Source organism: Mesoplodon mirus (genome assembly GCF_964341445.2).
Source record: "Mesoplodon mirus genome assembly, chromosome: 16".
Taxonomy (NCBI): Eukaryota; Metazoa; Chordata; class Mammalia; order Artiodactyla; family Ziphiidae; genus Mesoplodon; species Mesoplodon mirus.
Window position 1 is genome coordinate 368,332 of NC_138992.1, and position 23,740 is coordinate 392,071.

At 65.6% G+C, this 23,740-nt stretch overlaps 5 protein-coding genes across 23 annotated transcripts; 2 read left to right on the forward strand and 3 right to left on the reverse strand.

Moving 5' to 3' along the window:
• Positions 1–215: 215 nt before the first annotated feature.
• On the forward strand, positions 216–4,118 carry LRRC24 (leucine rich repeat containing 24; the record flags this gene model as incomplete). 6 transcript variants are annotated; one of them, XM_082600870.1, is made up of 6 exons in its annotated part: positions 226–351; positions 939–1,035; positions 1,375–1,652; positions 1,800–2,078; positions 2,247–2,415; positions 3,092–4,118. In XM_082600870.1, the coding sequence occupies 6 exons, from the start codon at positions 226–228 to the stop codon at positions 4,012–4,014; spliced, it is 1,872 nt and encodes a 623-aa protein (XP_082456996.1). In that variant the 3' UTR covers positions 4,015–4,118. The 6 variants fall into 6 exon arrangements, with proteins under 6 accessions (XP_082457000.1, XP_082456999.1, XP_082456996.1 ...); XM_082600871.1 differs by having other exon boundaries at positions 1,815–2,078; XM_082600872.1 differs by having other exon boundaries at positions 1,402–1,652.
• Positions 4,119–4,468: 350 nt separating this feature from the next.
• LRRC14 (leucine rich repeat containing 14) lies at positions 4,469–8,513 on the reverse strand. Of its 3 annotated transcripts, none has more exons than XM_082600876.1 (4): positions 8,468–8,513; positions 6,473–6,826; positions 5,708–6,292; positions 4,469–5,598 (listed from the first exon to the last, which is right to left on the reverse strand). In XM_082600876.1, exons 2-4 carry the CDS (start codon positions 6,799–6,801, stop codon positions 5,031–5,033), a joined length of 1,482 nt encoding a protein of 493 aa, XP_082457002.1. In that variant the 5' UTR covers positions 6,802–6,826; positions 8,468–8,513; the 3' UTR covers positions 4,469–5,030. The 3 variants fall into 3 exon arrangements, with proteins under 3 accessions (XP_082457002.1, XP_082457003.1, XP_082457004.1); XM_082600877.1 differs by lacking the exon at positions 8,468–8,513 and adding an exon at positions 8,032–8,461; XM_082600878.1 differs by lacking the exon at positions 8,468–8,513 and adding an exon at positions 7,740–8,461.
• Positions 8,514–8,548: 35 nt separating this feature from the next.
• Positions 8,549–15,285, forward strand: RECQL4 (RecQ like helicase 4). Of its 9 annotated transcripts, XM_082600868.1 has the most exons (23): positions 8,550–8,821; positions 8,886–8,919; positions 9,045–9,148; positions 9,366–9,506; positions 9,815–10,416; positions 10,509–10,608; positions 10,686–10,812; positions 10,930–11,043; positions 11,151–11,276; positions 11,363–11,455; positions 11,535–11,671; positions 12,107–12,190; positions 12,275–12,448; positions 12,533–12,712; positions 12,785–12,926; positions 13,007–13,269; positions 13,345–13,630; positions 13,718–13,847; positions 13,929–14,098; positions 14,172–14,352; positions 14,433–14,586; positions 14,725–14,833; positions 14,928–15,285. In XM_082600868.1, the coding sequence occupies exons 1-23, from the start codon at positions 8,561–8,563 to the stop codon at positions 15,050–15,052; spliced, it is 3,837 nt and encodes a 1,278-aa protein (XP_082456994.1). In that variant the 5' UTR covers positions 8,550–8,560; the 3' UTR covers positions 15,053–15,285. The 9 variants fall into 9 exon arrangements, with proteins under 9 accessions (XP_082456986.1, XP_082456987.1, XP_082456994.1 ...); XM_082600864.1 differs by lacking the exon at positions 10,930–11,043 and having other exon boundaries at positions 8,551–8,821; XM_082600863.1 differs by lacking the exon at positions 10,930–11,043 and having other exon boundaries at positions 12,107–12,448.
• Positions 15,286–15,362: 77 nt separating this feature from the next.
• On the reverse strand, positions 15,363–17,580 carry MFSD3 (major facilitator superfamily domain containing 3). Of its 3 annotated transcripts, none has more exons than XM_082601376.1 (5): positions 16,492–17,572; positions 16,047–16,194; positions 15,839–15,963; positions 15,663–15,772; positions 15,363–15,580 (listed from the first exon to the last, which is right to left on the reverse strand). In XM_082601376.1, exons 1-5 carry the CDS (start codon positions 17,243–17,245, stop codon positions 15,407–15,409), a joined length of 1,311 nt encoding a protein of 436 aa, XP_082457502.1. In that variant the 5' UTR covers positions 17,246–17,572; the 3' UTR covers positions 15,363–15,406. The 3 variants fall into 3 exon arrangements, with proteins under 3 accessions (XP_082457502.1, XP_082457501.1, XP_082457503.1); XM_082601375.1 differs by having other exon boundaries at positions 15,363–15,583; XM_082601377.1 differs by lacking the exon at positions 15,663–15,772 and having other exon boundaries at positions 15,363–15,583; positions 16,492–17,580.
• Positions 17,581–18,821: 1,241 nt separating this feature from the next.
• On the reverse strand, positions 18,822–22,810 carry GPT (glutamic--pyruvic transaminase). Of its 2 annotated transcripts, none has more exons than XM_082601485.1 (11): positions 22,796–22,810; positions 21,509–21,674; positions 21,269–21,358; positions 21,086–21,194; positions 20,773–20,906; positions 20,387–20,630; positions 19,932–20,238; positions 19,641–19,815; positions 19,408–19,563; positions 19,197–19,309; positions 18,822–19,126 (listed from the first exon to the last, which is right to left on the reverse strand). In XM_082601485.1, the coding sequence occupies exons 2-11, from the start codon at positions 21,668–21,670 to the stop codon at positions 19,036–19,038; spliced, it is 1,581 nt and encodes a 526-aa protein (XP_082457611.1). In that variant the 5' UTR covers positions 21,671–21,674; positions 22,796–22,810; the 3' UTR covers positions 18,822–19,035. The 2 variants fall into 2 exon arrangements, with proteins under 2 accessions (XP_082457611.1, XP_082457612.1); XM_082601486.1 differs by lacking the exon at positions 22,796–22,810 and having other exon boundaries at positions 19,932–20,068; positions 20,159–20,238.
• Between the last annotated feature and the right edge of the window lie 930 nt (positions 22,811–23,740).

The window sequence follows — 23,740 nt, forward strand, 5'->3', positions numbered from 1 at the left end:
AGTTCTCGGGGTTCTTAACACACCTTCTGAGACATCTGGGAACTGCCTCTGCCTGAGCCAAAGCGATTCCATTAAAACTTTTGCTGTGCCTACTTCTTCTTTTTTTTTTTTTTTTTTTTTGTGGTACGCGGGCCTCTCACTGCTGTGGCCTCTCCCGTCGTGGAGCACAGGCTCCAGACGCGCAGGCTCAGCGGCCACGGCTCACGGGCCCAGCCGCTCCACGGCATGTGGGATCTTCCCGGACCGGGGCACGAACCCGTGTTCCCCGCATCGGCAGGCGGACTCCCATCCACCGCGCCACCAGGGAAGCCCTGCTGTGCCTACTTCTCTTCAGTGATCTTAAATAATCATGTGAGTTACAATTTAGAGCAAGATTTAAACAAACACCAAGACCACTTGGTGTCTTTCCACATGACTCACTCTCCTAATAGGGAGACCAGGTGAACAGGCAGGTGTGCAGAGCGGGGACCATTTGAGGTGGGGCTGGAGGCTGGCTGATAGCACACCCTCAGCCGTACCATCCCCGGCTTCAGACTGGCTGGCTTCTCAGCCCAGGTCCCCACCTTTACAACTGGACTCATGGCGCCTTGAACTGGACCCAGGCCTTCTCCTCTATAGGATCACAGCTGCATGTGTATAAACCCCAAAACACTACACACTCCTTCAGAGTCCAGGAGATCAGTGTTCCCAGAGCCTACTTGGGAAACTACACTAAAACCCAGTTAGTGGCCCAAGGCCCCTCTTTCACACCCCAGCCATTCCAGGGCCCCACCTACCCCCAAAGACAGATGCACCCTTCTTGGAGCCAGCATGGAGAACACAGGCCCACAGCTTCTGAACTGGCTTTCCTATTTGTCTCATCCCCCAATTGTCTAACAATTTCCCTGAGGAAAAGCTCTAATTCTAGCTAAGCTGTTCTACCAACTCCCACCCCCCAGGAAGGCAGGGCCAGAGGCTGGACAAAGCTGTGCCTGTGGCTGGCTGGTGGCTCCCCTGAGACCAGCTGTGCCCATGTCCTCCATCAGTTCACAACAGGTGAATCCCAGGGTTGGGGTCATAGCATGAGTTGTAGAGATAAAAATGACTAGAGTAAACGCTGGGTCAAGGTTAGGTGAGGGCAGGGACGGACACTAGCAGCGTGGAGTCGTGGGCAGAGATGGGATGGGGAGAGAAGTGGGTTGGGGTGGTGTAGGCGTTCCTTCTGTGGCCTGTGTGGCAAGACCGAGGACATGAGAAATTCTAAACCGAAACCTGATGCCCCAGATCTTTATGCTTGTTTATAAAGGAAGGCAATGAACGTTTTATTTTATCAGTTTCTTGATCAGACACGCTGTGTCCCTCCATCCGCGCTTTTCACTGGCTCTCAAATGTTAGGGACAGGCCCGACAACCTGTGTTTCAGGAGGCGCATCCCATCGGGGCCAGACTGTAGGGAGGCTGCTGAGAAGGCTGCAACTTCGTGGCCTGCGGCCGGTCCCGCAGGAGATGGCCCCAGGGGCGCCCGCACTGCTGCTTCTGTCGCTGCTGTCACTGCCGGGTCTCCCGCCTCGCGCTGCCGGCTGCCCTGCGGCCTGCCGCTGCTACAGCGCCACGGTGGAGTGCGGCGCCCTGCGGCTGCGCCTGGTCCCGCCCGGGATCCCGCCCGGGACGCAGGTGGGCACCGAGTGGGGCTGCGGGCCAGGGGTGCCCACGACACGGAGGGATGGTGTGGGAGCCTCCCGGTGGGTGAATGGGGCGCCCTAGGGAAAAGAGAGACCCCCTCAGCGGGGTAAACGCCCTCCCTCCCTCCTTCTGGGACAGACGCTGTTCCTGCAGGACAACAGCATCGCGCGCCTGGAGCCGGGCATCCTGGCACCCCTCGCCTCCCTGCGTCGTCTCTACCTGCACAACAACAGCCTGCGCGCCCTGGAGCCAGGCGCCTTCCGTGCGCAGTCGCGCCTGCTGGAGCTGGCGCTCACCGGCAACCGGCTGCGCGGCTTGCGCGTTGGCGCTTTCGCCGGCCTGGCCCAACTGCGCGTGCTCTACCTAGCTGGCAACCAGCTGGTACAGCTGCTGGATTTCACCTTCCTACACTTACAGGTGAGGGGGGAGGAGTGGGCAAGAAGGGCAAGAGGTCCTCCTGCACCGCCACCTGCCTTACCGGGCTGGCGTAGTGAGGGGGAGAAAAGGCAGCCCAGTCTAGCCTGGTAAGAAGGGGACATGTCCCTCAGCGCCCCTTTCCCTGATGACCTACTGTCCCTGCTTCAGCGACTGCAGGAGCTGCACCTGCAGGAAAACAACATCGAGCTGCTGGAGGACCAGGCCCTGGCCGGGCTCTCCTCGCTGGCACTGCTGGACCTCAGCAGGAACCAGCTGGGCACCATCAGCCAGAAGGCCCTGCAGCCCCTGGCCAGCCTGCAGGTCCTGCGCCTCACAGGTACCTCTTTCTGGGGGCAAGGGACTCTCATGCAAAGGTAGCTTCCTTGACCACAGTGGTGGCAGTAGGTAGCCGGCCCAGCTGTGGAGGGGGCTCCAATGGCAGCGCTCTGGGGGTCCCCACCACCACCCGTAGCTATGACAGAAGGCTGCTAGGAGTAGGGGTGCTGGCTGGGTTACAGTTGCCTAAGGTAGACAGAAAAGGTATGAGTCCCTGAACAAACTGGACACAGCTGAGCGGCTCACACGCTTTAGGGCCAGGAGAGGGCAGGCAGGAAAAAACTGGAATGAGACCAGGACTGGGGACATTTCCTGGAGACAGCACCCGAAGACAAGGCTGGCAGGACGTGCAAGGTTTTAGTGCTGGTGGGATATCTCTGTGCACACAGGGGTCCCCCCCAAGATAGCAAGACTTGTCACAGGGAGAGTCGTCGGAGGAGCGGGGGCTTTCTGAGAGATGGGTGAAGTAAACTGGACGTGCATCACAGAAAGGAGATTGGGGGGGGGTGTGGCTGCCCACACTTAAGGAGACTGGGGTCAGAGAAGGGGTGGCAGGGGTCCCCAACTGTGGGAGGTGAGAAAGGGGCTCCTGCTCTGGCCAACAACCCCAACCACACACGCTGTGCTCTGGAGCCGCCCCTGAGCTAGCTACCTGTCCGCTGCTGCTCTGCCCACAGAGAACCCATGGCGCTGTGACTGTGCCTTGCACTGGCTGGGAACCTGGATCAAGGAAGGGGGCCAGCGACTGCTCAGCTCCAGGGACAAGAAAATCACGTGTGCAGAGCCCCCCCGCCTGGCACTTCAGAGTCTCCTGGAAGTATCTGGCAGTAGCCTCATCTGCATCCCACCCTCTGTGCACGTGGAGCCACTGGAGGTGACAGCCAACCTGGGTGAGGACCTGCGGGTTGCCTGCCAGGCTTCCGGCTACCCGCAGCCCCTGGTGACCTGGAGAAAGGTGGCGCAGCCTCGCGAGGGGCCGCCGCAGGCCCAGGCCCAACCTGAAGGCGGGGTGCCGGGCCCAGGTGGGCCCGGGGCATCCGACACGGGCAGCGGCATGCTCTTCCTCACCAACATCACCCTGGCCCACGCTGGCAAATACGAGTGCGAGGCCTCCAACGCCGGCGGCGCCGCGCGCTTGCCCTTCCAGCTTCTGGTCAACCTGTCCCAGCAGCTGCTGCTGGCGCCTGCGCCGCCCCGGGCCGGCGACCCAGCCAGCCACGAGCCCCTGCCCGAGGCGGGCGGCATGGCCTTTCGCGCCCTGGGCCTGGCCACGCAGACGACCATTGCGACGGCCATCGCGCTCCTGGCGCTCACGGCGCTACTGCTGGTGACCATGATCTGCCGCAGGCGGCGCAGGCGCAAAAAGGCACCAGGGCTTCCCGGGGAGGGCGCGCTCTTCGTCAACGATTATTCGGACGGGCCCTGCACCTTCGCGCAGCTCGAGGAGCTTCGCGACGAGCGGGGCCACGAGATGTTCGTCATCGACCGCTCCAAGCCGCTCTTCGCCGAGGGCCCGGAGGAGGCGGCCGAGGGCGCAGCGCCCGGAATCGCGCAGGGTATCCCGCTGCAGCCGCCAGCCGCCTACGAGATTCGTTGCTGAGGGGGGGCGGGGGCGGACGCGCGCTGATGACGCGGGCCCCGCGGATTGGCCGGCCCGGCTCGCCCCGCGCATGCTCCAGCGCGATCAGTAAACGGTGGAAGCTGCGCCGTGTTGCGAGCCGTGTATGGGGTTCCTGGGCGTCCGGCGGGGCGGAAGCACCCGCAGACCCCTGCAGATGGAAGTTCTGGGGCGCGAACGGAGGGTAGCCAGGGTAGGCTTCCAACGCCCCACTGAGACCCTCCAAAAAAGACCCCTGCCCAAATCACCAGACCTCCAGCTCTGCAGGTCCGCCTCGGGCCCCGCCGCCCCAGGAAAAGCCTGAACCTCTGCAAGGAAGGGCGACGGACTGCGGAGATGTCTAGAGGAAAGATGGGGCGGCAGGCCGTTAAGACATATCACCCAGTGGCCAGGCTGGGGGTGACAGCAGAGGCGACAACTCACTCTGACCAGTTAGGACATAAAAAATAGCCACAGATTTAAGTTCTAAGCACACTGCACGTTTGTCCCTTAAAGACACCCTCCGGCCCCCAAACCCGGCCGACAGGCAGTCTCCTGTGTGCCAGGGAAAGGAGAACGTTAAGAGGCCCCAGAGTGCCTGGGAGCCCAACCCTCCTCGAAGCAGGCCCCTGTCCAAACTTCCACCCCAGAGCAGTCTGCTCCTGGGGACGGCCCAAAGGAAAAAACATCCTCTCTCAGCTCATAGATCCCAGGAACATTCCAAGGAGAGAACCAGGACACCAGAGGGCAGCTAAGTGCTGCCAAACCAGGCAGGGCCATGTAGGCCTGGAATCCAGCCCTCAGGCCCACAGATGGTGAGTCAGGGGAGCAAGTGCAGGACAAACTGCACAGGGTACTGCAAAAAGCATGGGCATACTCAAGGAGCAAAGAAATCAGAGACTAGTGCCTTCGTGTCAGGCCTCCAGCAAGGTCCCAAAGGCTCTGACTACCCAAGGAGCAAGAGGCCTCCAGCAGCCCTGGACCCCAGGACAGCCTAACTCTCACCCAGAGCCTGGAGATCACAGGCTAAAGTAGTCTGCAGCCAGGCGCCCATAGATATCTGTGGTCCAGAGCACGTGGGCACGGCCTGAGGCCAGTAGCAACTGGTGCAACTCAGCCTCCACGCGGGCAAACTTCTCCTCATTGATAGAAGCTTCCAGCAGGACAGAGGCAGGCGGTGGCCAGGGCAGGCCCTCATAGCAGTCCACGGGGAAAGGGTGCACCACCGTGCGCAGCTCGGCCTGTGCCACCGAGTCCCTCAGGAGCTCCTTGAGGCCCGCCATAGACAGCGGGTTGCCGTAGAGGCCGAGGTAGCGGAGGCTGGCACAACGAGTCAGCACAGGAAGTGTGGCCAGCAGTTGGGTATCGGCAAGCTGGCACTCGGTCAGCTCGAGGTGCAGCAGTGTGGCTGCTGCTGCCTGCAGCAGACCCTGGAAGGGCTCCAGCTGGCTGCCGGACAGGTCATTGCCACTCAGGTCCAGCTTCTTGAGGTGGACAGCATGGGGGCTCCGTGCCAGGAAACGCAGGTCCTCAGGCAGCAAGGCACAGAAGGCCAGCTCCAGGCTCTCCAGGGGGCTCTGCAGGGTGCTGCGGAGGACACAAGGGGTCACAAATAGGCTGGGCCAGGGGAAGGCCTCCTGGAGGGGAAAGGAAGGGAAGGGCAGGGCAGGGCAGGGCAACAGCAGGGCCTGCTCACCTGAGCAGCTGGTCCAGCCGCCCCGAGAGAAGAGAGGAGCCCATGCTGAGCTCCCGCAAACAGGTGAAGCGGCCCATCTGGGCCAGGAAGTAACGGAAGTTGTCCTCGCCGTCCACAGAGGGCTGCCGAGAGTCCCCGTGCACATAGTGTAACCGCAGGCTGGCCAGGTGCTGGAAGCGGGCCACATGTGGGATGATGACGGACAGGCCTCGCAGGCCCAAGTTGTTGAAGCGCAGGTCCACGCGGCGCAGGCAGCCTGCATCCAGAAGCTGCAGCAGGGCCACGGTATTGCGCATGGGCAGGTCCTCAGCCCGCAGGTCCCGGCAGCAGAGCCGCAGTGGACTGCCCGCGCTGCTACGGAGTGCCTCCCGCAAGAATGCATAAGAGGCCCGGTTCACCCGCAGGTCCACACGCACCTCCACAGGAACGGGGGCCAGGCCGGGCTCTGCAGTCCTGCCCTGCTGCTGTGCGATGCACGTGCGGGCCACAGCTGCTGTGCAGTCCCACATGCTCATGGTGCCCGGGTCCTGCTCCACGCCGTCATCCAGGAGGCCCGTCATGTCCAGCACCCGCAGCGCGTGCTTCCTGGGAGCACGGGTGGGCTGAGGCAGGAGACAAGGGGACACAGCCCACACCCACTCCCAGCCACCTCAGGACAGGAGCAACGTGCCTGTTCCCGCATTGTGCTCTTGCACCAGCCTGGAACCTCTTAGGGGACCCTCTCTGCACCCCCCAGGCCCGAGGGCCCCTCCAGTGAGCCCATACCTGCAGAGGGGCTGTGTGCCAGCCTCAGTCTCCGGGGTGTGGAGCCGGGCAGTCAGCCCCAGGATCACGGCTTGCATGCTCTCTGTGCTAGGCCGCTCCTGCAGCAGGGCCCGGCTGCAGTGGGCACACTCCTGCAGCAGCTGCTGGAAGCTAAGCAGTGGAAAGGGCCACGTGTGCACCAGCTCGCGCAGCACAACGGTCTTCTTGTCCATGAAGGCCACTTTGAAGAGCAAGGGGAAGAGCTCTCGTGGCAGCAGGGGCAAGGCCTGGCAGGCAGCTGACTGGCACTGGAGCACCTGCCGTGTGCTCAGGAACACAAGGGTGTGCATGGTGCTGGGCCGGGCAGGAGGCCACCTGCAGGGAAGGGCCCTTCAGTGGGGAGGACAGACCCCAGGCCTCCACCCCCTCCACGCACTGGTAGTGGGAAAGCTCAGCATGGAGCTCGGCACAAAGTGGAGAACCGTGGCACCAAAGAGCAAGTGCTGGGTGCTTGGCCTTAGGCTAAGGGTAGTGAAAAGGAGAACAAGGCCACCCCCAGGCCCCGCCCTCCAGAAGCTCGGGGGCCTCCCTAGGGAGACAAAGCCATCGAGCAGCACATAAACAGCATGGCACCAGAGGTGACCAGCTTGCCTGGGTGTGCTTTTAATGGCTGTTAATCTGCAAGGCCCACCATCTGTGTTCAAGGCCTCCCAAATCACAATGCCACTTATCAGAGATCTTTTCTGCCTTTCCTTAAAAGTAGGTGAAAACAAAGCCTCCCTATCCCCCAAGCACTAGAGAGATGGGATACTACCAGGGGGCTGGAAGCTGCATCACAGGACCCTCTCCCAGCCTCCTCAGAAGCCTTGGGAGGCCACCCTTGGGTTCTGTGCAGCACATCAAAGAAGAGTTGGAAGTACAGGTGCAGTTTAATAAACAGCAGGGCAAGTAGAAAGGACCAGAACCCAGACAACTCTGAGTCCAAAGGGCCTGAGTAACCCAAGCCCTCAACACGAGCCCCAGTTCTAACTACTGTCTTTCAGGAGCATTATCAGGCACGGAGACCCCTGGAGATTTACAGAAAGAATACCCCACCCATCGAGATCCTCGCCACCTGTGTAAACGCCTCTCTCTTCCCTGGAGAACCATGTTAAGAGACCAGGTCTCAAACCCATGGGATTCAGAGGCCCCAAATTAGGGGCCTTTGCTCAGATGAGTAGAGGCAGCTGCCAAAGGGACATCCAAGCTGACAAAGAGCACAAAGGAAGTGCCTGAGAGCACAGGGTACCTGGGTGTCAGCTCTGCTGCTGACTTACTGTGCGCCCGCCTGGCACCTCATCCTCAAAACTGCCTCTGGATCATCTTCCTGAAAACAGGTTAGACAACTAAGACCTAAGCCTTGCCCAACAGAGGTTACAGCCTGGGTGATGAGCTCGGGAAGGGAGGCAGCCTGGCCCCAGAGCCCCTGCTCTTGAGGCCCTCACACCCAAGTCCTTAGGGCACTGGTTCCTGAGAAGCCCGGGACGTCAACTCTCGGCCTCGCTCTGCCTGCGGACAAATCTCGCGAGGACGATTCATACCTCGCTGTGACAGGACAGACCAACCAAGCACCTGTCACGAGAGGAAACGAAAGCAGCCAGTGTGGTCACCGTGGGAGGAGCCTCTGTGTGGTGGCCGCCGCCCCCCCCCCACCGGCCCGCGGTTCCGCGGTTTCCCTAAAGACGCCCCCGCCCGGCTCCTCCAAGCCTCGAGCCGCGGAAGGCTCTAAATCCGACGCCCTCCGCCTTCCGGGCGGGGTCTGCCCCTCGAAGCCTGTGCGTCGCCTCCTGGGACCCGAGGTCGCTCAGCCCGGCACCGTGCTCCGGGTCCTCCCCTCCCCGCAGCCACACCGCCTGGGCTCCCGCCCCCGCCTCCTGGGCGGCGCCGATCCGAGCGCCGGCACCGGCCTCGTGCGGCCAGGAAGAGACGGGGACACACGCCGCCACGCTCCGTCCCCGGCCGGCAGCCTGCGCTCACCGGGCCCGCAGAAGACGACGCCGCCGCCGGGCCGCCGCCGCCAGCCCCGCCTCGCCGTACGTCGCGCCCCGCCCAGCGCCGCCGCGCGCCTCGATGACGTTGACGCCCCCCATTGGCTGCCGCCCCAGGGCCCCGCGGATTGGCTGCCCCGGCCCGGCGGCCGCCACGTCGCCCCGCCTCCAACCCCGCGGAGCGCCACCAGTGGCTGGCGGCTGGCGTCGCTCTCCTGGCGGGAGATTCCTGGGGCGCCGGGCGCAGGGCAAGGCGACCATGGAGCAGCTGCGGGATGTGCGGGAGCGGCTGCAGGCGTGGGAGCGCGCGTTTCGGCGGCGGAACGGGCGGTTGCCGGGCCAGGTGCGGGCTGCCCGTGGGCGGGGAACTGAGGGAGCGGCATCCGGCTGACGCGCTCCCTTTACAGGAGGACGTGGAAGCGGCGCCCGAGGAGACCCGCGGTGAGCGAGCGGGCGCGGGGCGGAGGCAGCGGTCAGGGACGCGGGCAGGGGGCGGGCGGCCTCCACCCCCACGCCCAGCCGAGCCCTGCCTCCTGAACACCGACCCCCCCCGGCCCCGCCCTCAGCGCTCTACCGGGAGTACCGCACCCTGAAGGAGGCACTGGGTCAGGCCGGCGGCGTCGGGCCTCACGGCTCGGAGCAGTCGCTTCCCGCGGCGGCGGCCGAGGAGGTACCCGGGCTCGACATCCCAGCCTATCGGTCAACTTCCTGTATGCCGGATCCAGGAGTCGTGACCCAGGCTCTGTGGGGCAAAGAACTCAGGGGGCGGGCTGACAGGGTGGAGGAAGGACAGCCCCCGCCCCCAGGTCTCCGGGGCTGGAGACACCTCTGTTCCCCCCCTGCGCCAGCCTTTCCGTGGCCTAGATCTCTACCGTCTCTTCCTGCAGATGCTGGAGCCCAGCTGCTGGGGGCCCCACCTGAATCGGGCCGCGACCCAGAGCCCCCATCCTCCATCAAGGCTCAGCTCTCAGGGATCTGTGCAGGACTACGGGAAGAGGCTTAAGGCCAATCTAAAGGGCAGTCTACAGGTGAGGGTCGGGCAGGCAGTGCATCCAGCCTGGGTCCAGAGCTACTCTTGGCCCAGGAGCAGGATCAGCAGACACCCAACCCTGCTAAGTCTTTCACACGTATGCACACGCACACACACAAGTCTAGCATTTCCCAGGGCGCAGTTCTCCAGAAGAGCTCAGCGTCGCCTCTACTCTCGACTTCTTTTATGTCCCCGCCTTAAGTTTCTCACATCGCTGAGCTGTTACAGGTGGGGCCTCCAGCAGGTTTCAGAGTCTGCAGCACCCCCAAGGGCCTGAGTTCCTGCTTGCTTATCTCTCCCTCCCAGGCTGGGCCAGCCCTGGGCCGAATACCCCGGCTTACACGAAGATCCTCCTCCAAGATGCCTTCCCCAGGGCCACCAGGCACAGAAGCTGCCACCATCTCTCCAGAAGAAGCCAGTGAGGTGCCCCCTCAGCCTCCCAGGCCCCAGCTGAGGCCAGGCCGGCCCCAGCAGTTGAGGGCATCCCTGAGCCTGCGGCTGGGCTCCCTAGACCCAGGCTGGCTGCAGCGGTGTCACAACGGGACCCCAGGTTTTCTGGGGGTTCCAAAGGCCTGCCAGCCTTGCCCGGGTGCAGAGGTGTCCCAGCTTCTCACTCCCGGTGTAGCATCTGTCCTCGGTCCCAGCGCTGGCCCCGAGGCGCCTTCACGGAGTCCAGAGACTCCAGCCCCACTAGCAGCTGCTGTCAGCGCGGGGAACCCTCAGCCTGGCACTCGCCAAGGCAAGAAGCGGAGATGGAGTGGGGAGCTGGCGGGAAGCCCTGCACGGACCCGGCAGGACAGCGGCCAAGCGGGACCCCCGCCTGCGGGAGCTGGGGCTGCAGTGCCTGCAGAAGACCGTCCAGAGCAGCCTGTGCAGGCACAGCCCCCCAGCCAGCCCCCAGCCCCCAGGTATCGCTGCCCTAGCCTCCCAGCAGCGCTGCCCTCGGTCGCGCCATGGTGGGGAGGGCGGTGGGTGCAGTCGACCTGTGCGTCTCTTCTAGATCTGCTGTCCAGGACGGGGGGAACTACGTGCGGCTCAATATGAAGCAGAAACGCTACGCTCGGGGCCCGGCCTCACGGGGCCGGCTCCTTCGCAAGCAGGTGAGGAGGTGGTGCCAGATGCTCCCGCCCACCTGCCTTGCTTCTTGCTCTGTGAGTCTCCTTTGTGTCCCCACTAGGTATGGAAGCAGAAGTGGCAGAAAAAAGGAGAGCGTTTTGGGGGTGGTCAGCGCAGAGCCACAGCCCGGGATTCTTGCTCCCAGTGTGGGCAGCTCAGTCACTGGGCATCCCAGTGCCCTCAGCCAGGTGAGGCCTCTGCCCTGGGGGGTGGCTTGGGCCGGCGCTGCTTGCAGGGGTTGTGCTCTTTGGGGAGGCGTCTCTAGCTCAAGCAAAAGGTCCTCCTAACTCCTGCCCCTGGTCCAGAACTTACCCTGGCCCCTCAGAAGGAGGGTGGCAAGGATGAGGGTGGCACACAGACCCGGGCCACGTTCGAGGAAGTATCCCAGAGAATGGGCGCTGCCTGCCGCCAACTCTCTGGTGAGCAAAGAGGTGGAGGAGAGGTTGTAGCAAGTGGCTTTCTTGCCGGAGTGACCCCAGGCTGGTCCGGAGCTCCTGTCCTGCGCTGTCTTATCTGCTCTCGGTAGGTGAAGAAGGCACAGAGCCTGCCGGGCCTGAGCTGCTGGCACCCACAGGGCAGTCTGTGCCCAAGGCTCCTTGTCCGCCTCCTGTGCCACCACTCTATCCGCCAGGGCCTTTGGGGCAGGTTGTAGGTGAGTAGACGCCTACCAGCTCCAGAGCCTTGACTGGGGGGTGGGGGCGACTCGGGGCCATGCTGACTGATAACCTGTGTCCACAGACACGCCCGCTGAGGTGCTTCAGGCCCTGGAGCAGTTGGGGCACCGAGCCTTCTACCCTTTGCAGGAGCGTGTGGTCATGCGGATCCTGTCTGGTGAGCATGGCCGGCAGGGGGCGTGGTGGGACTGCGGCGGGGCCCCAGAGCTGTGCTCCTGACCCGCGGTGACACCCAGGCATGTCCACGCTGCTGGTGCTGCCCACGGGGGCTGGCAAGTCCCTCTGCTACCAGCTCCCGGCGCTGCTCTACTTCCGGCGAAGCCCCTGCCTCACGCTGGTCGTCTCTCCTCTCATGTCGCTCATGGACAGCCAGGTTGGTGGGCAGAGTCCTTGGGCAGGTGCGGAAGGCAGGAGCTGGTCCCCGTGGCTCTGCTGACCCACTTGGGCTGCTGCTCCTTGCCCCACCCCCACCCCCGAGTGGCAAGTCGCCAGGCCATGTTCAGCTCTGTCTATAAGCTGGCAGTGGCCCAAAGGCAGCAGGGACACAGCTGGCTCGACCCAGGCCCACCCACAAGAGGAGCAGCTTGGGGGAGGGGGGCGTCCCCACTGGGACCCGTCTCCAGTGCTCCTGAGTCAAAGCCCACGGGCGGCTCTGAACCCTTAATCACAGGACCCAGGACCTAGGTTTTTTCTCCCAGAGATCCTGGCGAGGACACAGCAGTAGTTGTCTGGCCAAACCACTCTCAGAGGCACGTGGGGAAGGGCCAGGGCTGGTGGCCTGTGACAGGCTGTGCTCCTGTGCCTGCAGGTTTCTGGCTTGCCCTCAGGCCTGAAGGCGGTCTGCATCCACTCGGGGATGACCAAGAAGGAGCGGGACTCTGCCCTGCAGAAGGTAAGGGGCCCTCCCAGGGCGAGGCTGGCAGAGGCAGCGGGCAGACCCCCTTGGCGGTGCTCCCGACCCTGCCGTCCTCCTCAGGTTCGGTCAGCCCAGGTGCAAGTGCTGACGCTGTCGCCAGAGGCGCTCGTTGGGGCGGGGGGCGCTGCCCTCCTCACTCAGCTGCCACCGATCGCCTTTGCCTGCATCGATGAGGCCCACTGCCTCTCCCAGTGGTCCCACAACTTCCGGCCCTGCTACCTGCGTGTCTGCCAGGTAAGCCTTGTGCGGGGGGCGTGGGGGGGTGCTGCGTGAGCAGACCAAGGAAGGTTGGGCATCTCACCACTCCTCTCCACGCAGGTGTTGCGGGAATGCGTGGGTATCGGCTGCTTCCTGGGTCTCACAGCCACGGCCACGCGCAGCACCGCCCTTGACGTGGCCCGGCACCTGGGCGTGGCCGAAGAGTCTATCCTCAGGGGGCCGGGCACCATCCCTGCCAACCTGCACCTCTCTGTGTCTTCGGACAGGGACCCAGACCAGGTAAGCACACACGCGGGGGCCGAGCAGAGGCCCTGTCTTCCGACTGCTCACGCTGACCCTCGTCCTCTCCAGGCTCTGGTGACGCTGCTGCAGGGTGATCGTTTCCGTGCCCTGGACTCTGTCATCGTCTACTGCAACAGACGAGAGGACACGGAGCGTGTCGCGGCCCTGCTGCGCACCTGCCTGCGTGAGGCCCAGGCCCCACGATCCCGAGGTGAGGTGGAGGCAGGCCTACACCCCACAGATGGGCCCTGGGCACATGCCCCACCTGACCATCATGGGTCTTCCCTGCAGGCCGAGTCCCAGAGGCTGTGGCTGAAGCCTACCACGCCGGCATGGGCGGCCGGGAGCGGCGGCGGGTGCAACGGGCCTTCATGGAGGGCCGGCTGCGGGTGGTGGTGGCCACAGTGGCCTTCGGAATGGGGCTGGACCGGCCAGACGTGCGGGCCGTGCTGCACCTGGGGTTGCCCCCAAGCTTCGAGAGCTACGTGCAGGCTGTGGGCCGGGCTGGGCGTGATGGGCAGCCTGCACACTGCCACGTCTTCCTCCGGCCCCAGGTGGGTACCGTCCCCCCACCGCTCCCCCAGCCCCGCCCCCTGCTGCGGCCCCGCCTTCATGCTGCTCTGCCGCAGGGTGAGGACCTGTGGGAGCTGCGCAGACATGTTCACGCCAACGTCATCGACTTCCTCGCCGTGAAGAAGCTGGTGCAGCGCGTGTTCCCTCCCTGTGCTTGCACCCGGCAGCCCCCAGAGCAGCAGGGAGATGAGAGCCGGGAAGGGCACTCGGCCAGGGTCCTCGTGGCTGCATCTCCCCAGGATGCTGACCATCCCAGCCTTGAGCACACAACCCGGTGCCCGGGCCACAGGCGGGCGCTCCCGGTGCAGCCAACCGTGCAAGCCCTGGATATGCCCGAGGAGGGTGAGGGGCAGGGAGCGTGGGGGGCGGTGTGGGGACACCCCCGCACCCCCGCACCCCCGCACCTTCTGAGCCCTGCTCTGCCCCCAGCCATCGAGACTCTGCTGTGCTACCTTGAGCTGCACCCACAGCGTTGGCTGAAGCTGCTGGCGCCCACCTATGCCTGCTGCCACCTGCGCTGCCCCGGGGGCCCCACCCAGCTCCAGGCCCTGGCCCGCAGGTGAGCGCACATCCCACCCCGGGCTCAGGACAGGGACAGAGAACCAGGGCTGCCAGTCACATGTCCCTTCCCCTGGTACAGGTGTCCCCCCCTGGCCGTGTGTTTGGCCCGGCAGTGCCCCAAGGAGACAGGTCGGGGAAGCAGTTCTGTGGAGCTGGATGTGGTCGAGCTGGCAGACTCCATGGGCTGGGAGCTGGGCCCCGTGCGGCAGGCTCTCCACCAGCTGCGATGGGATCCAGAGCCCGGGACAGGTGCGCCCGCCCCCAGCCCTGCTTGCCGGCTGTTTGCCGCCTTCCTGCCAGTTTCTGACACCCTATCTGGCAGGTGTGCCTCGGGGCACGGGGGTGCTGGTGGAGTTCAGGGAGCTGGCCTTCCACCTGCACAGCCCCGGGGACCTGACAGCCCAGGAGAGGGACCAGATCTGTGACTTTCTGCATGGCCGCGTGCAGGCCCGTGAGCGAGAAGCCCTGGCCCGCCTGCACCGCACCTTCCGGGCTTTTCACAGGTGCAGGAGGGGGTGGGCAGGGCCTGGGCCACCCCATCCTGCCCAAGGTGGGCCACTCTGACAGGCTTTCCCTGCCCCAGCGTGGCCTTCCCCAGCTGCGGGCCGTGTCTGGAGCAGCCCGATGAGGCACGCAGCGGCAGGCTCAAGGCCCTGCTCAGCCAGTACTTCGAGGGAGAGGTAGAAGCACCGGGGGGCGTGGAGGCCGAGGAGGACCCTGAGCCAGGCCAGGCCAGGGTGAGTGTCCGGGCCTCCGGGGAGCGGGGAGGGCGAGAGGAGTCGCAGAGAGGGCGCGCCCCCGGCTGCGGGCACACACCTGCCTCCCGCCCCTCACCGAGCACTGCGGAACAGCACGCCATGTGTCCCCACTGGCAGCTCCAGGACTGGGAGGACCAGATCCGCCGGGACATCCGCCACCTCCTGTCCTCGTGGCCAGAGCAGCGGTTCTCGGGCAGGGCTGTGGCCCGGGTCTTCCACGGCATCGGTGCGGACCCGGGAGGCCCAGCCCCGAGCAAGGTGGGGGCTGGGGGCAGGCCTGGCCGAAGTCCTCAGAGCCATGTCTCCTCCTCCCACTGCAGGAAGCCCCTGCTATCCGGCCCAGGTGTACGGGCGGGACCAGCGCTTCTGGAGAAAGTACCTGCACCTGAGCTTCCACGCCCTTGTGCACCTGGCCACAGAGGAGATCCTGCTGTGGGGCTGCTGACCACCCTGCCGCACAAGGACCCGGTTCCCCCACGTCAGAGGCACGGGCCTCAGCAGGGGCTGCGTGGCCACAGCATAGGGGGGGGGGGTGTCAGGTGCAACAGGTCCTCAAGGCAAAGATGGGCGTAGATATCAGTGACCAGGACAGCGACCAGCCACTCTGGACAAAGGCCACCACCAGTAGCATGGGGGCAAGGAGGCCCCAAAGTGCAGAATAAAAGACACTCAAGTCATCTTCAGGAACACTTCTTCCAGCGCGGACACCCCCACGGTCTGAGGATAACCTTGCACGTCACTCATCCCAGACACAGTCCAAAGGCACACTCCACTTTATTGGTAAGTCTGGACACCCAGTTCAGGCCAGGGTGTTGGGTGCAAGGCCCAGGTACAGCATGGGTGCGGCTGAGAGAGCGAGGAAGACAGAGAAGCAGAGGCGTGGCCCCAGGCTGTCAGCTAGGGCTCCAGCCAGCGTGCCCATCAGCAGCTTCCCCAGTAGCTCTAGAGTAGCCAGGAGACTGTAGTGTGTGGCCTGCTAGGGGAGGGGGAATCACATCAGGACCTGCTTGGACTCCAGTCCTGCAGCCCCTGGTGTTGCAGCTACATCCCCTCACCTGCAGGGCACTTGGTGCCAGCTGGCTGCAGTGCATCATCAGGGTGAAGGTGGTGGTTGTGACCAGGCCCCCCAGGAAGTGCTGCAGACACAGGCTCAGCAGGGCTGCCCCTGGGAGGGCTGAGGTCAGCAGGGCCCAGGACTCCAAGCTCCTCCCCCCTATGGCCCACCCCTCACCTCTCAGGACTGTGCTGGGGGCCAGGCTGGCCCCAGGGCTGTCCAGGTGAAAGAGCATGGCAGTCTGACAGGCCAGGCCCCCAAGACGGAACTGAAGCGCTGACTTCAACAGGGGCAGTGGCTGCCTGGGGTGGGGTGATGGGTCAGGTCAGAGGGCGTGGGGAAGGAAGGGGAGACAGGTGGGCGGGGCAGGCTGAGGGGGGCTCACCGGCGCCTGGCCAGGAGGGCCCCACCCAGGGATGAGCCAGCAATGGAGCAGGCCACAGCGCCCACACCATTCCACAGCCCCAGCTCTGGGGTAGAGATGCCGCAGTCCAGCAAGAGCAGTGGGAACAGGCCGCTGGTGCCCTGCTCACCTGTGGAGAGAGTCAGCAGGGGTGGCTGGCACACCTCCACCTGGGTCTCAGTCATGCTCCCCCAGCCCGGCCTTTTTCCTGGGCCACAGATGCCAGGAGACAGCTGGGGCTGGGCTTCGACGACGCTCAGGGTCAGCGTGAAGCAGCTCAGAGAGGCCCAAGGGAGTGTGGCTGGAGCTGGACGTGCAGAGGGCCAGGCTGGGCTCCAGACTTCAGGTCAGACCCCAAAGAGGAAACGCAGCCCTGCAAGTGAGTTCCAGGGCTCCTGGGGACCCACCCCTGCTGTTCCTGACTCACCCAGCTTGTAGGTGAGCACGAAGCCCACTGTCCACAGGGTCCCAGGCACGGCCAGCAAGTCCTGCCCAAGGTGCAGAGTGTGTCGGGGGTGTTCTGAGGGCAGAGGTGTGGGAAGCTGTCGCAGGGCTGGTGCCACCCAGGTCAAGGCAGCAGCCAACCAGTAAGTGGCAGCCAGGAGCAGGAAGAGCAGGGGCCAGGAGAGGGTGGGCACAATGGCCAGCAGCCCACCCCCAGCCAGCACCGCCCCCAGCTTGTATGCGACGACCTGCACAGTGTTGCCAGGCCCCAGCTCTGCGGGCTCCAGGAGCCGCACAGCCAGCATGTCCAGGGCCACATCCTGCACAGCTGCAGCCAGATTCAGCAGCAGAAGCAGCCCCGCCACCGTGACAGGCAGCCCGGCCTGACCAGCTGCGGCGGGAGGGTGGGATGCCAGCAGCCCACACACCAGGCCCAGAGCAGCTGTGCTGAGCGTCAGCCAGGCCCTTGGGGAGCCCCGAGTGTCCACCAGCGGGGCCCACACAAGCTTGAACAGCCACGGTGCGTACAGCGCCTTGGCCAGTCCCACGCGTGTCAGGGAGAGGCCACGGGCCCGCAGCAGTACGGGCAGCAGCCCAGACTGCAGCCCATAGGGCAGGCCCTGCACCAGGTAAAGGCCGGCCAGCGGCAGCAGCTTCCCACGCATGGCGAGGAGGCGGGGCGCTGGGGCCCAAGCTCTAGTGGCCGGGTCTCGGTTCAAGGCCGGCCGGGGCGGCATGAGAGGTTCCACTCAGAGTGGGGGCAGGATGCTTCCGAGGGGGTCCGGTCCGGTCGGGATGGAGTCACGGGTCACAGAGCGGCATGGCTCTGGGGCTGGGCCAGGGTTGGACAGGCTGGCGTCCGCACCCGCGCCATTGGGTCCTGGGGGCGTCAGAACCCCAAAGAACTTTCAGGCCTCCTCCAAGGCGGCGCTGGCTGGGGCAGCGCTCTGGACCGGGCGGCGCAACCCGGAAACGCAGCGGCCATAGAGAACGCGGGCGGGCTAGAGCGCCGGCCGCCTTCTGGCGCCCCCGGTGGCCAGCTGTCTTCGAACGTCGGAAGCGGCCGAACCCCGCGGCCCATTCAGGTCCCTCCCAGGGCTATCAGATCTGGTCCCCAGACCCTAACTCTCCGGAAGTGCTTCCTGGTGTCTCACCTGGAGCCTGGTGGCCGCAGGGTCCGCTGGGCCCCCCACGGAGGACCCACTGTCTACTACCGCTTACATCGGCTGCTGGACCCTCACCTCGCTGTGCTAGTGGTCTCGGCGCCCTCCCCAGGCCAGTGGCCGCAGAGGGTCGTGGAAGGCAGGAAGTTCGTGGGAAAGGCTGAGCCCACGTTCAGCCCAAGGAGGCACCCGGCTGCTGCCCGAAACGCCTTCTAGTGTCTAGCGACAAGGCCAGGAGAGCCAGTCCAGGCCGGCTCCAGCCCGACCCCACCTGGCCTTGGAGAGGGCGGGGCGGGGCCCACCCGACGAGAAACCTGCGCCTCCCCTGTCCTCTCCTGCCCAGAGCCTTGCTGTGTGGGGCACCTGGGGCCCAGGGGAGATAGTGAAGCAGGGACTATGGTTAAGAACCGCATCCAGAGTGGAGCTGGGGCCTTGGCCAATACTCTCCCTAAGCCCGTGGGGCGCTGAGGCCTGCCAACCCCTAGATCAACTCGCAGACACTTGAGCCAAGACATTACGTCAGCTGCCGAGGCCACGGGGAGTGAGCTTCCTTTCATTTCCACACATTTTTGGGGCCCAGGTTTCCTCATCTGTGAAATGGGGACTATGGTGCCCACCAGCGAGGGCCCTTTGTGCAGTGATGCACAACAGTGTCCGGCATGCACATCCTCGCGCGCCAGTGTCAAGGACACAGGGCTGCCCGCCAGCCCCCAGCCCAGGTCCTTCAGCCCAGAGCTCCACAGGGCACCTCTTCCTCGGCATCTTCCGTGCCCTCGTCCCCCGAACTTGCCTTCGGGTGCCCCAGCTCAGGAGGGGGCCTCCCCTCTCACTGCTTCCCAGCCCAAGAAGTGCATTTGCACGTGGACGTCACACACCACACACAACGTGGCAAAGCGAGACCCGTTTGCTCTTCCTCCCCTCCCTGCTCCTGGGCCGGCACCACCGCTCCTCCAGCGGTCCACAGTGGCAGCACCAGTGCCCGCGCCCAGTTACGGGAACCGAGACTGCCCCCTTGAGTCCTCACGGTCACTGCTTCCCGGTGCTCGCCCCATCCCGCCAAGTCCATCCCGTAAGAAGGTCACCTCCCCTGGAAGCCCTCCCTGACCACTCCTCCCGGGCCCCCAGGACTGCACAGAACCTCACACACAAAGGCAGTCAGGAGCGGACAGGGCGGCGGAGGCGCATACAGGTGTGCACACAGCCTCCAAGCCAGCCCACTGCTTTATTAGGGGCCTGAAGAGAGGCAGGGGCCCAGCCACACAGGCAGCAGGAGCAAGTCCAGAGGGCTCCAGAGACCCCAGGACCCTGAGCACTGTCCGCCCGGGGTCGTCCCTGCCGGCCCAGCCTGGCCCCCAGCGGTGTCATCAGGAGTACTCGCGGGTGAACTTGGCATGGAACTGGCTCAGCGTTTCCAGCAAGGGCCGCAGCTTCTCCATGGGGGGCAGAATGGTCATCCTAAAAGGGGGAAGAAGGTAAGCGATTGGGGTGTGGGTCGCGGGGAGGGGATGCGGGGGCCCAGCCTCACCGGAAGTGGTAGGTGCCTTCCCGCTGCCCGAAGCCACTGCCAGGCACCACGCAGATGCCGGTCTCCTCCAGGAGGCGCAGGCAGAAGAACATGTCGGGAGCCAGGCCCAGCTCCTGGGGGCGGGCGTGGGGGGGGGCGGGTCAGGGCGGGGCGTCCCAGGCCGCGCGGGCCCCGCCCCGCCCCGTCCCGCCCCGCACGCCGCACGCCGGACCTGAGCGCGCTGCACCGCGCGCGGGGGCAGCTGCACGCGCGGGAAGGAGTACATGGCTCCCTGCACCGGGTTGCAGCGGATGCCGGGAGCCTCGTTGAAGACCTGCTCCGTGAGCTTGGCCTTGGCCGCCAGCTCGGCCAGCACCGCCCGCCTCTCCTGCGGCCGTGGAGAGAAGGCCGGTCAGGCTGGGCCAGGGGCGCGGCGCCCTGACCCCCGCGGCCCCGCCCACTCACCGCCTGGAACTGCGCGAAGGAGGGGTCGGAGGGCGCGGGCGGGCTGACCGCCACGTCTAGCAGGACCTGGCCCGGCGTGGGCGGGCACAGGCGCACGCTCCGCAGCTTCTGCATCTGCTGCTGCACCGCTGCGTCCATGTTCACCACCTCCACGTAGCCGCCGCGGAAGCCGCACCTGCGAGGCGAGGGCGGGCGTCGAGGCAGGGCCGGCAAGGAGGGGCCGGTCTGGCAGGCGAAGTGAGCCAGGCCGCGGCCCGGGTGCCCGGCCCTGCCCGCCAGGCCAGCACGCACTCGCCCATGTAGCCCTTGGAGACCGAGTGGAAGGAGGCGAGCTCCTGCCGCGCCGCGTATGGCGGCCCCATCTCCGTGAGCACCTTCTTGAACGAGTGGAACTGCGAGCCCTCGGCGTACACGTTGTCCTGGTACACCTGGACGGGCGGACGGGCGACAGCGGGGTGCGTCAGGGGGGCGCGCGCCGCCGCCCTCCGACCCCTCCCTGCGGGGGCCCCGGCCAGCACCTCATCGGCCAACAGGAAGAGCCCCTCCTCAAAGGCGAAGCGGATCACGGCCTCAATGCACTCGCGGGTCTGCACCTGCCCTGGGGCACAGACGGGTCCGAGGTCAGCTGAGGGGGCGCGCTGCTCTTCGCGGGGCGGCGGGCGGAGGGGCAGGCTGACCCAGGCTCAGAGCGCAGGGGTGCCTGTTCGGGCCAGGGCGGTGGGGCGGGGGCGGGTGGGGGCGCGCACCGGTGGGGTTGCCGGGGTTGATGATGCAGAGCGCGCGGGGGCGACAGTGGTCACGCGCCTGGAGCAGCGCGCGCCTCAGCTCGGCCACGTCGAGCGCCCAGGCGCGCTCCTCGTCCAGGTAGTAGTCCACCTGCACCGCGTTGAGCTCGGCCAGCGCGGCGGAGTAGAGTGGATACTGAGGGATGGGGATGAGCACGCCCGTGCGCGTGCGACCCTCGCCGGCCACCAGCAACTTAAGCAACGTCTGCGGGTGGGATAGGGAGGCGGGGTTGGCGGGCCGAGGGCTGCACCCGTTCCCCGCCCCGGGCGCCGCCGTGCCAGGACGAGCCGACCCGCTCGGCAGCGCACTAGGAGCCGCGGTGTCTCCCCGCGCTGCCCCGGCCTACCACGATGGCGTCGCTGGCCCCCGTGGACAGGAAGATGTTATTGGGGTCGGCGGGAATGCCTCCATCGCGCCGCTCAATGTACCGCGCCACGTCCTCACGGATCAGCTGGGTGCCAGAGCTGATGCTGTAGGCCCCTGGGCCCGGGGACAGGGAGGACGGGGTGGGAGTGGGGGTGGGACAGGTGAGGTCCCCTTGCATCCCTCCCGAGGAGACTCGCCCCTTCCAGCGGGCAGATCCACCCGTCTCCTGGGACAGCCTCCCCCAGCGCCTGCCCCTGCCCCTCCCTGGGGCTTGGGCAGGTTCTGGCACTCACCCAGGCTGTGGCCCCCACATGCCTGCAGGATGCGCTCCGCCCTCCTCTTGGCGTCGTCGGGGAAGTCAGGGCTGTTCAGGAGATCAGGGTGGACGCAGAGCGCCAGGACCTGGGAGGAGCGAGTGCTGGGGCCAGGGCACATGGGCTGACAGGGAAGGGGTGCAGGGCAGTACTGAGCCTCACCTGGCGCAGGAAGGTGATAGGCGTCTGCCCCATAGCCTGTGCGTCCCCGATGTTGGCTCGGATGATCTCAGTGAAGGGTTTCTTTACGCCCTGTGGCGGGGGTGGGGTGGGGTGGGGCAGTGACAACGGACCTTATGGCTCCCACGGGCCTTGTCTCATTCGGCCCAGGGGTGGGGGGAGAATGGGGCCGCTCAGTGCCCCTGTGCGGCGCTGAGGTGGTGGGGGGGCCCAGGACCCTACCTGGCGCAGCTCCTGCTCCAGCTCCAGCGCCCGCAGCACAATTGGGCCTCGTACCGCATACTCCACCTTCCGGACACACGGGTTCATGGTGTCCAGCGTCAGCACCTTCTCCGTCAGCCCATTCGTTGCAGCCTGACTGTGGTCACCTGTCCTCAAGGCCATGACCCTGCTCGGACCGGGCAAGAAGGAGACTCAGGAGGCGTCAGGATCCAGAAGCGTGGGTGAGGGAAGCTGGGTCCCGGGTTGGTGGGCCAGGGCTGGGAAGGGAGCACCCACTTCACTGCAGCCTGCTGGCCCCACTGAAAGGGACAGAAAAGGCTGAAAGGAGCCGGGCCCGCCAGGCCCCGCCCCACCCGTCTGGGCACAGTTCTGCCCTGGGGAGCCACAGGGAGTGGGTGAGAAGACAGGCGGGGCTTGGGGTGAGGCCCAGTGCCCGCCCAGTGTCCCTGTGACAGGGGAGCAGGAGACCCGCATGGGAGGTAGGGACAGACGGAAAGGGTCCAGCAGCTCTGAGGGACTAGGCTTGGGGGCGGGGGGGCTGAGTGCCCTGAGGGGTTGGCTGAGCCTGCAGGGGAGAATGAGGCCTGGGGCCTCTGGAGGTTTACCCCAGTAGGGCTCGGCCAAGGCCTGACCCTTTGGACCCCCCCCATCTTTGCTGGGGCCAACAGAGTAGGCCTGTCTCCCGGGTAACTGAGCCAGGCCTCAGGAATCCTGGGGCTGTCTGGGGAGGGGAGTGAGGCTTCAGATGCGGGGGCTCCATCTGGCCCCTCCTGCGCTGGGGACCATGGCCCAGGGCAGCAAGAGCCCTGGGGCTGGACCTCGGTCCCCCATCAGTGCTGCAAGGCTGGAGTCTTTGGGTTGGGGTGTTGGGGGAGAGGCGGGGCAGCTCTGGGCCTTCGCAGGGCCCTTGGACACCTCAGCTGTTCTGGGCTGCTGTCCTGCCCTTTCACCGAGCACACACCAGCCTGGGGCTGCCCTTGGGGCCACACCACAGGCAGGGTGACCTAAGCTTCCCTTCCCTGTGGCTCGTGATTGGTGGAGAGAGTGGGAAGCGAGCCGTGATAAGCCCTCAGGGCCCCACCTCCACAGGCCCTGCAGGGAGCTGATAGGCCATGCCCAGTGGTGGCCACCCCAGCACCAGGATCTGGCTCCGCAGTGAGGGTCAGGGAGCAGCAGGTCCTCTCAGCTGAGCGGGGCCGTGGGTGGCTGCTCAGGCCTGGGGAAGGCTTGGCCCCTTTGCTTCTGCCGGCTGGAGAGGAAACAGGAGGCCAGACGGCAGCCTCTCACCTGCGTCTCCTGCTCTGCTGCCGCCGTCACCTCTGCCTCCCAGTGTGCAGGCCTCTCTGGGCCCTGGGCTGGAGAACAGGTTAATATGGGCCCAGCCGCAGGCAGAGCCAGGCCCCGCCCACCCCCTGGCAGCAGGGCCATGTGGCAGCTGTGGTGGCAAGTGGACCTTGGGCAGCGCCCCACCCCACACTCTAAATTTAACCAGCAGCCTCCCCGCGGCCCTCCCCCACTGTGCTGAGGACACCCCTCCAACCACTGATGCTCAGGGATGGGGGGGGCCTGTGGACACTGGGCTGACCAGGTCAATGTCCAGCGGAGAGGGTGACCCAAGCCCATGCCACCCAGCACTGGTGGCCATGCCAAGGAACCTGCCCTGGACAGATGAGCTGGCAGTGCCCCAGCCCTACCAAGTGAGGCCCCGAAGGGGCCCTGTCACCCTGACACATGGTGCCTGGTCAGCTCAGAGCCTCAGCAGCCAACTGTTGGCCCTCCTTGCCAGCCTGAGCAGAAGCTGGCAGCCAGGCCCCAAGATAGGGGCTGCATGCCAGTAATGGGGAACCCACCCCCCACCAGGGAGGCTTCTGATGCTAGCCTTGTGCCACTTTGACCCTCTGGCTGTTGCCCAGGAGTTTTATGGAAAACACCCTCTCCTCTTCCAGCCAGGATCCCTGCCCCTCCAGCATGGACACCCCCAGCCCTGGCCAACAAGTAGTGGCCTTCTGAAGCTCCCTGTTCCCCTCAAGAAAGCAAAGAATTCCAAAGGCGTCTCCAGGAGGCCGGGGCGGCAGGGTGCAGTAAGCACTAGGCCTCTTGCCAGGGGCCGTGGGCCTCACGCCCACGCAGGGGCTGGGCACCACAAGCAAGCTCCAGCACGCGCCCACAGCCCTCAGGTGCTCACAGGGCCAGGCGCACCCAGGCCCAGCAACACAGCAGCTCCCCACCATG